The sequence below is a fragment of the Dermacentor variabilis genome, chromosome 1 (assembly GCF_050947875.1).
Source record: "Dermacentor variabilis isolate Ectoservices chromosome 1, ASM5094787v1, whole genome shotgun sequence".
Lineage (NCBI taxonomy): Eukaryota > Metazoa > Arthropoda > Arachnida > Ixodida > Ixodidae > Dermacentor > Dermacentor variabilis.
This window is the reverse complement of record NC_134568.1, coordinates 180,011,451-180,021,855: the sequence shown is the minus strand read 5'-3', so window position 1 is coordinate 180,021,855 and position 10,405 is coordinate 180,011,451. Positions and strand designations below refer to the sequence as shown.

The window sequence follows — 10,405 nt, the reverse complement described above, 5'->3', positions numbered from 1 at the left end:
CATTTGCCTTTGACAGTTAGGTAATAGAAAAATATTGCAGCTACATTATTCACAAATATAACGCGTTTTCTCATTATGCATACCCAAAGCCTTGTTGGAATAACAGTTAATGTTGCAAAGTTGGTGCTCCGTTTACACACACTTTCTCAGGTCTTTTTGAATAAGGGAAAGTCTAAGATTCATCCAGCTTGCAAAGTTATTCAGTGAGTTAATGGACCTTTCTGTGCATATTTGTCCTGGCTGCTTATCTTATACTCCTCACATATGTCACTGTGACGTTTAAATAAATTGCTAAATGACAAATGCCAAGAAAAGCTATATCAGTTTGTATATTTTTTTTTACATTTCCAACCTGTCATTTCTATAAGACTAAGTTCTACGCTTTCACAATTACGGTCATTTGCGGCATTGAGATTCTGAAGAAATGGGTACTCTGTTGTGTCCTGTGTCCTACAACTTTTAACACTTGCAAGAAACACAATGGAATAAGTAGAATGGTGGCGTTACACAAGCGTACAGTTAACATATATTGCTTCCCCGTGAAATATCAAACCACGTAGTCAGAGGTACAATTATCTATACCTGAAGCAGCATGACAGCTGTCAAGGAAAGTGATGTCATCGATCGCTATGTAACCTTGGACATTCCTTGCTCCTTCAATACTGCCTTCGATGAACACCTAGTCAAAGAAAGAAAAGAAAATCAGGGCTATTTCACTCTGTGAAGGTGCATGACCAGCGTAGCTGTATATATGGCGATAAATATGTTGACAATAAATATGTTGATTGAAAATAAGATACACGTACCACAATGAATTTCGTTTCTTCACGAAATCCTTCTAGCTTTTTTTAAATTGCACACTCAATGCTTTTTTTGATTGTGAACCTTCTTTTGTTTGCTTTTTCGGATTTATTATTTGGTCACCAAGGTGATTATCGCTTCATGATTGCTAGGGTATACGGTCAGTGGCTCTGTGGCGACACTGGAGTGGTTCTTGGGCAATGTGAGGTCTATACACGACTGATGACGCGTCGTGAGCACACTGATGTTTGTGTAACACTAAATGCCCAAACTTTTCAAGAGAAGCGCTACGAACCACTTTCCGTCTGGCCGAGACACGTATATGTTGAAATCACCCACAATTACTATGGAAGTGGAGTCGGTAAGGGTGATCCAACCAAAGGTGCATACGCTTGATGTTTGAGGCACGATCTTCGTCCGTATTAAGTGCCGCCCGCCGTCGCCGTGCCCTTTGGCAGTAGCGGCAGCATCTGACGCATGTCCACTGGAAGATGTTTTTGAAATATTACAGGTGCGGTGGCTTCTGCCTCGTCTACGAACTTTACCCGTGGAATCGTCGGGCGCTCGTCGCAGGACTGTGGTGCCCGTACCCCATCTTTGGCCTACCTCGGTTTCAAGCATCCAACTTTACTCCCGGTTTCTTCCACCACTTGCAGCCAGAGTGCCGATACTGTCAGCCCATACCACCGCACGGATTTCCCTGCCATTTATCTGCTATCAACACACTTTTCGAGCGCCCCCTGGACCATTCGCTATACCAAGCCCTGACAACCGTTTTCCTGCGCACTTTTGCAGTAGCGGCAGCATCTGATGCATGTCCGCTGAAAGACGTTTTTGAAATATCACAGGTTGGTGTTTCCTATCAGTTATCTTTTGTATGTGCCAGCCGCTGCTGCCAACGCTGCTTGAGATTTACAAGTGTTACTAGTACATGTTTAAATGTCGCGTTGTTGTGTGTGCCGCTCCGCGGTGCCTGACAATGGATTGTACATAACTTGCTCTGAGTGCAAATTCAAATTTCACTTTGGTTCGAGCTTTGGTGTAACGGAAGAAGCTTCTACTGGAAAGCGCGATATCTCTAAGAAGCCATGAAAATGGGAGACATGTCGGGGGGTGGGACAAGGCGAGGATGCTGAAATTGAGCGACAAACGCCGCAGTTCGACTTCTAGCAATCGAAACCAAGCTAGATACCCTTTTGGTCCTGCCAATCAAACTGGTGGAACTGGAATCGTCTGTGCAACATTTTTCTGACAAATTCGATGAATCTCAGACGAGGCTGCAGGCTCAGGAAAAAGTTAGCACGCCACTATCAAACAGATTTGATCAATTGAACAGGCAGATTCGAGCAGTTAATTGTCCCAAATCAAACGGGACCTAGATAATCTTGAATGCCGTAGCCGTAGGATAAATATTGAAATACACGGTATTCCGGAAAGCGAGAACGAAGACCTTATGATGAAGGTAAACGAATTAGCGATGCAAATTAAGCTTCCACTATTGAACAAGAGTGATGTTATGGCTATACACAGACTTCCCGCTAAACCAGGCAAAACACGGGACATCATTATCCGTTTTGTTCACCAGGAACTTCGCGATTCCTGGCTTGCAAACAAGAAGCAACTAAATGACCATGGGCACGTGCTTTTCTGTGAAAATATGACACCGCTATCACGTGCTATTTTATTAAAGACGAAAGAATGGGCCCGGACCTCGGGATACGCATACGTCTGGCACTCAAACGGTAAAGTTTTAGTGCGAAATAGGAGCGGCGACCGAGCTGTTGTCATACCCGGCGAGGAGGATCTGGTCAGTCTTACAGCCTCGAAGTGATGGCGGCATACGTGACATCAATACATGCGTTATGTTCACTAAACCACAATTGCGACCCTGGAATTCCAATTTTCTCGTGATGTCGCGTCATTAAAGAACCAGTGTCCACTTTCAGTCTATCATTTTAATGTGCGAAATATCAGAAATAAGTTTGATTAAGTCAGCTTGTATCTGTCTTAACTGCAACACTGCTTCGACTTACTTTGTTTTAGTGAAATGTGGCTTACATCAGAGGATGAATGTGCTTCTATTTCTGGATATGACTGTGTCTCTGTTTATCGACAGAAAAAACGAGGAGGCGGAATTGCTATTTATGTCTGTTCTGGTTTGTCGTATAGTATAATTCCCGAGCTCAAGATTGTTAACGAATGCTATGAATGTATTGATTGGTCTTCAGTGCATGAACAGCTTGATTTCACTCGTGTACAACCCGCCATCTGGATTCATGCGTAAGTTTTTAGAATTTACTGAAAAATTATTAGAACTAAGCATTTAACCTAAAATGGAAACAATATTAATGGGCGATTTTAATATGGATGCTTGCCCAGACAACCTAGAATATACGCGTTTTCAGGAAACTTTTCAGTGATGTGGGTGTTCAAATGTCATCAACGTGCCTACTTGCATTACACCTACAAGCCAGACAACATTTGACCTCTCTGTGACGAGTTTTTCTACTGAATATGTAAGAGCAGGCGTCCTGATGTGCGATCTTAGTGATCACTTCCATATATACTGTCTGCTACCTCATAAACAGCCATCCAATATATGCCCTGAAAGCTTAAAAAGAGCTTATTCAGAACAGAATGTTAAGAAATTTGTTGAATTTATCTATGATTATCGGTGGGACGAAGTGACAGTGGAAATTGATGTAAACAATGCTTACGATGTTTTTATACAACATGTGTTTTGCACTTAAGAAGTTTAAAAAACACAAAAAGCTAGAAAGCCTTGGATTTCTCTTGACCTCTACAACAGGATAAAATATCGTAACAAGCTCTTCCAAATTTTTCTGAGTAGCAGAAGCGAAATGACTTTCGGTCTTTCTAATCTGAGCATAACAAATTAAATTCTGATATTAAACGCTCTAAACAAGAATATTACGGAACAAGTTTTTTGTTATCATAGGAAATTCAAATCTCATGTGGAAAGCGATCAATGAGGTAATAAACAAAGGCTTTATTGCAAAAAAGTTGAATTTAAACATAGCGAATTGTCAGATATTGAGGTTGCAAATACGTTCAATTCACATTTATTGATGCAGGCGTGTCGTCACAAAATGATACGCTGGTCTCTTGCACGGAATATATATTAAATCGATGTTCTTCCACGGTGTTCTTGGCACCTACTGAGCAGCACGAGATACAGATCTTATCGTTGAAAGACAGTTGTGCTTCTGGTGAAGATGACATAAAAGTGAAGCCGTTGAAAGCCGTCGGTGAAGTTGTAAGCCCGCCTCTTGCACATATCTGTAACTTCATTCTTTTTAACGGTGTGTTTCCAGATAAGATGAAGATAGCTCGGGTGACTGTCACTCATAAAAGTGGGCAAGTTAACGACATGAATAACTACAGGCCAATGTCCGTTCTTTCTGTCTGCACGAAAATTGCTGAGCATGCAATTAACAGAAGACTGTGAGTTTCTAAACACGTATAATATAATAGCTCACGAGCAATATGGTTTCTGCAAGACTAAATCTTCAGAACCCGCTTTACTTGAAATAAAGGAACAAATCCTTGACAACATAGAAAACCGAATGTTAACTCTAGGTATCTTTCTCGATTTTAGGAAGGCCTTCGATTGCGTGCAACATGATGTCCTTTTGAAAAAGTTACCTCTTTATGGAATTCTTGGTGTCGCATTATCCTTAATAAAAAGCTGTCTCACCTCTACAACACAGTACACAACAATAAATTATTTCCGAAATTCAGCGCATTAAGTACGGAGTGCCGCAAGGATCCGTCTTAGGGCCTGTTTTATTTTTACTGTATATTATTGATATTGTCAATATTAAAGGCTGTTCCAATATTATCTTATACGCGGATGATACTAACGTGTTCTTCTCAGGAAGAGAAATAAGAAATCTTTTTTGAGCAAGCTAACATCTGGTTACAGCAACTAAGCCTGTGGCTAAATGCAAATAAACTCCAATTAAACATAACTCAAAAACTAAGTATCTAGTGTTTCAATCGAAAGGAACAATAATCCGCACTCAGCTTACACTCCAATTTCAGAAGGTCAACATCGAACAGGCACCAACAGCCAGATTTTTGGGAATAATATTCCATGAAAATATGTCCTGGTCACCACACGTAGATGTTCTTAGAAAAATATTGCTCGTGCTGTTGGTGTGCTAAACAGGCTGCAATATTTCCTGCCGATAAACGTGAAGCGCAATATTTACAATGCGGTTATACATTCTCGATTAACTTATTGTTTCCTGATTTGGTCAACCACTACACAAACTAACTTAAGATCAATGCAAACACTGCAAAACCACGCACTGCGCGCGATAGGTAACCTAGAACGTACTGATACCACTAAACCATACTATAACAAATATAAAATATTAACAGCATCAAAACTTCACACTTACAAATTATTCCTCGAAATTTCATGGCAATTCTGGGAATATAAATGTTCCTTCCAAAGCAAATACCATGGCAGAATGACAAGCTGTAACCTCAGAAAAACTCTGATAGAAAAACCACGTTGCAGAACAAAATACGGAGATTAAAAACTAGCAGTTCAACTTCCTAACCTGCTAAACGACTACCCCTTAGTATTGGACCTGTAAATTCTTGAATTTCAAAGCAAAGCTTTAAGGAGACGGTAAAAGAATTGTTACTATCCGAAGACTAATAGAAATGTTCAACTACAAGTATAAAACATTTCATACATGTTTTTCTTTTTGTGCTTCAAGTGCTTAGAAAACTGTGTAAGATTTAACCTTTTTTTCTTTCTTTTTACGTGAATTGTGTGCTCAAGTGTTGGAAAATGTGTGCTACTTTAATTTCATGTGTGCTCTCCTGAAAGCCTGCTATTGCCATTTAGCTGCCAATGTACGGGTGGCACGGCCTAGTCAGGCAAATGTTTGCCTTTAGCCATGTCCCCTAAGACAATCTGTGCATTGTCTTAAATAAATCAATAAATAAAGAAACATTCCCGCTTCATTTCACGATGTAGTTTTTCGTAGGCACGCTGTTCTTCCGCAGCCCTCACCGCACACGGCCTACCCATTGCACGTGCGGAAGGGAACTGCGATAACGTCACGTGGTTTGCCTATAGAGCCCGTGACGTACAACCGCAATCTATACTAAACAGTGTCTATACCGGTTTTACTTTTTCTATTACGATATTTTCTTATAACAATGCTTTTTGACGCTTCTCGTGATTAAAAGCAGCTCGGGCATACCCGGCGATACGCGTTTGCTTTATGCTTGAACTCTGTTAGCTCTCGGGTGGCCGCCACCTTTTTTGCCTACGCACACAAGCCGCCAGAGCCTAGCGTATAACATCTCCGCTGCAAAAAGTTGAATATGCACAAAATACAAACCTAGGAAAGCATGACACTTTCTTAGGATGCAGAGAATACACTTAAACGCCTTCGACACCCTACAGATGTCGCAGTTTCACCCGAAAGGCGAAGCATCGATTGCGATAGCAAATGAGTAGACAGCTATACAAAGTAAGGATAGTAGTTTTATCAGCCGTATAAACTTGGAAACAGTCGCTTGCTAACTGAATTAACAAGCATGGTGTCAGCGTGCACAAACAAACATGAACACATCACACTCGATGAGCGCAGACACTCGCTGTCAAAACGCGGATGTGAGCAAGCACGACAGCAGCAGCGAGCGGAGTGACCTTTGTCTATCACTTCAACGCAAGACCGGCGAGAACACAGTGCGCACAAAGGTATGAGCCATCTACAGTTCCCTTTCAAGATACGGCGTGCGCGACAGTGCAGACTACGCATTTATTGGCGGAGTCGAAACCACCCTCCTCCCTCTCGTGCTGTCTACCCACTTAATGAAAAAAGAGAGCGCTACGAAGACAAGGACGAAAGAACAACATGTACGACAGACAAGGCGCCTTGTCTGTCGTACATGTTGTTCTTTCGTCCTTGTCTTCGTAGCGCTCTCTTTTTTCATTAAGTATGCTCAACCAACTCGCCCACATCAAGCTTCTGCTGTCTACCCACTTTCCCCCATATATGACGCGCGACATTGAGCCGCGAACGGTCAGTTCCCCTTGCGCCCAGCGGCCAAATGCCAGTTGCTGCCAGAGCACAACGCCTCCCTTCCATCCCCCAACGGCCTTTTGAGCGACGGAACACAGCGCGTTCGCTCTCCGCCTTCTTCGTTCGCGCGCGCCTGATTGAGCCGTGATAGTCGGCTTCCCTTGCGTGTTTTCACTCGCACATACAGCATACGACGCGCGGCGACGGTGTTATCGCCCTTGGACTTTATACGGAACATCACGGTGATGGCGACGCCGATGGAAAAAATGCGCTTGGAGTGCCCATATAATTGATATCGTAATAGAAGTGTCCGCACGTGCATGAGTATCGCATTAGAAAAGCGTTGCGAAACGCTCACTTCTCCGCAATAACATATCTTGTGCGGAGAAGTCCGTTTGTATGATTGCGCACTCTCGTTTCTTTTATTCCTTCTTTGCTCCTTTTGTTTTGTTCTTTCTTTCTTTCTTTTTTGTTACGTGAGTGCATTTTAAAACAAAGTACGAGTACTTTAGGGTCCTAAAAGGGGCCGGCGTAACGCGGCGTAGAGTGCGCTCCACACGCCGATGCTGGACGCTGACAATGTCTGCGAGGTTCTGCACTGGTGAGACGAAAGGAGCCTATTGCGGACACGCAGATGGAGGAAGTGCCTGTAAGGCATAGTGCGGAGGCGAGTGTGACGACTGTTGGAAGTGCAAAGGGTACAAAGGTAAACTTCAGGCACGTCGAAAACGATCCTAAGCTTATCACACACAGGTGAGCCGAAGACATCTGAAGGCGAGGAGAAAGTTATTGGAAAAGAACGCTGTGGTAGCGCCAATATCTTTCCTTTCTGGATACAACTCTGCACACTGTAATGGAAAGTCAAGACATTCATCCAACCAGAACCATAGGGAACATCTACCTTCCAGAGTCACTGATGGGAGCGTTGACTGGTCAGCGGTCGAGATAAGCAAGAGACGTTTAGGCTATTGGCGGAGCAAAAAGCAGCGATGAGCTTGTGCCGAAGTCATTACAGGCATACGTAACTTTACAAGATGGGTGTAATGCTAAACTGCAATAGATGTAAAACTCGATTAGCTCACACAGGCTAGGCGACTATTTGTCGTCACCCCGTTTCAAAGAAGAGACGCTTAAAATCAATCATCATCACTGTTTCTAAGCCTTTTGGCGGTTGCTCTGCTATTCAGCGAACGGCCGTGCCAACAAGCTGTAGACTTTTATCTAGCATAGCCTAAACGAGTCTAAAACGATGGATATAACAAATGAGAGACTTACACAGCGCCTTGCTACATAGTACATCGTACGGCGCGCTGTTTATATAGCGTGTATTCCAGCTAGCGTTAGCCAAGCTATTCAACGAAAAAAAAACGATCAGCAAAAAATGGTCGACGATACAATCATAAGACCTACGGTGTTCGGTTATCAGACCTCTAACCACCGAAAACCGCGGGGCTTAAGAGGAAGCTTTAGCTCGGGCCCAACTCCGACGCGGCCTATTCAAATACATGTAAAACGCAAAAACGTTTTTCTGAGATAACCCCTGCACCGATTTTGATGAAATTTGTTGCATTTGAAAGAGAAAGTTAAATTCTAGTGACTGTTGGAAGCGGAATTTTGATTTAGGGCTTAAATTTTCTTAACACGATTTTCAAATATTTGACCGTTTGAAAAAAATAGAAGCACGAAGTTTACAAAGTCATAGCTCTGCATCAAGAACAGATATCGCGGTTCTGTAAACGGCATCCATTAGATCATTGAAAGCGGACAAATTCAGTATGTCATTTTACATCTTACGTGAATTTGTTACGTTGGTTACAACGGTTTTGCAAACGTTGTATGTCCCTATGATTAATTTTTTTTATATTCATGTGTAACATACCAATTTTGTCCGCTTTAGTGTACTATTAGATGCAATTCACATAATTGTGATATCATGTTTCATTGCTGAGTTACAGAGTTGTAAACTTGATAGTTTCGTTTTTTTGAAATTTTTCGATTTTTGCCAATTTTTAATAAAAAATTCACAATCTAACTCAAAAATTCGAAACCAACAGTCACTAGATTTTGAGTTTTTCTTGTAAATGCAACAAATCTCGTCAAATTTGGTGCGGTGGTTGCTGAGAAAAACGAATTCTCCTTTTACATGTATTTAGATAGGAGCCCCCGAGCTAAAGCTTCCTCTTAAAGGTTTATCTTGGATGGTGTTTTGGTCTTTAATATCGTTGAAGAGCTTGGCTAACATTAGCTGTGACACCCTATATAATCATGCATAACAAACCAGCCTGAATTTCAGCTCTACTGTAGTCTTTCGTGTTGCCGTCTAGAATAAGTGTTTTCTTTTAAACCCAGCAGCGCAAAAAAGAAAGTCAACATAATGACACCTTTCGGGAACGTTTTGAAAAAAACAACTCTGACAAAACACCCCAGATGCAACGCAATACTGGAGTCTAAACGACGCGAAGTTTGTTAGAGTTGGCGAGGTAGCAGCAGTGGCGGTTAACATGACCACAACCTGGTCGCGTGTAGCTGTTAGCTGTCACGATGACGAAGGTGATGCATGATATGCTTGATAAGAGTATGTATGAGCACAGAGAACAACCACACACATCTGAATACATTTAAGGCTTCATGCCCCTTGTGTAACAATGGCACATTCATTCTAGAAGATTGGCTAAGAATGGGCACATACCCAGTCATACGTGCCCAGAGACCCAAGTTGTCTATATATATTCACAAATGCATCGGGTCAAGGAACGACAACGCATGCCAAGTCCCGGTGAACAGGCAAAGAATGCTACGCCTTAAAAAAATTAGGGAACTGACACAAATGAGAAATAAGCACCTCTGGGGACCGTTCAAGCAAGGTGAATGCAGCTCTGCAATACCATAAGTTCATTTTTTTCATCCAGGATTTACTCTGGAGAGCTACAGCTTAATGGGGACTCAGATTAACGGCAAGCCACTTTTTGGCGATACCGCAATATGTTTAAGAAGGTCGAATTAATGGCTCCGGCCCTTCACACTTTACATTTTATATGAATCAGAAGTATTTTTTACATTCATTTTTGGCTCTCTCCGCTTCTTCATCGGTGACCTACGTATTTTCTTGGCGTCCGCGTACGATAGGAAGGTGGAAGCTGAAGGTATGAGTTCGTAAAATATTTACACACTGCAACCTCAGTGAGAACAGAGCTGTTTTTTTTTTCTTGAAGAGGAAGTCCTGCTATGTTGATGCAGGTTGCAACTTCGCCGATATATGCAAACCAAATTCTAGGCTTTTACTGGTTAGGTCAGTTTTCCTTGATCAATGTTTTCGTCTACAGTGACTGGTCTCTGCGGGAATAATTGTAGTATATTTCTACCTAACTCAACCATTGCCGAGATACTTCTCTCCCCATTTTAAAGATGTTTTCTGCTGTTTACTGCTTCCCGCTTAGCCAGACAATACGCAACAAGAATATGGTGGCTAAAATAATATTCGAATAAAATTGGAACACCCGTAGGCATCGTCCACAGTCAGTTCAAGTAAG

The 10,405-nt window shown here is 42.1% G+C and overlaps 1 protein-coding gene across 1 annotated transcript in view; it reads right to left on the bottom strand.

Moving 5' to 3' along the window:
* The window catches only part of LOC142588573 (MAM and LDL-receptor class A domain-containing protein 1-like), a 273,168-nt gene that overhangs the window by 125,615 nt on the left and 137,148 nt on the right, over positions 1-10,405 (bottom strand). Inside the window, exon 46 of the mRNA XM_075700413.1 lies at positions 583-679. Coding sequence (XP_075556528.1) covers positions 583-679 — 97 coding nt within the window. The remainder of the gene's footprint in view (positions 1-582; positions 680-10,405) is intronic.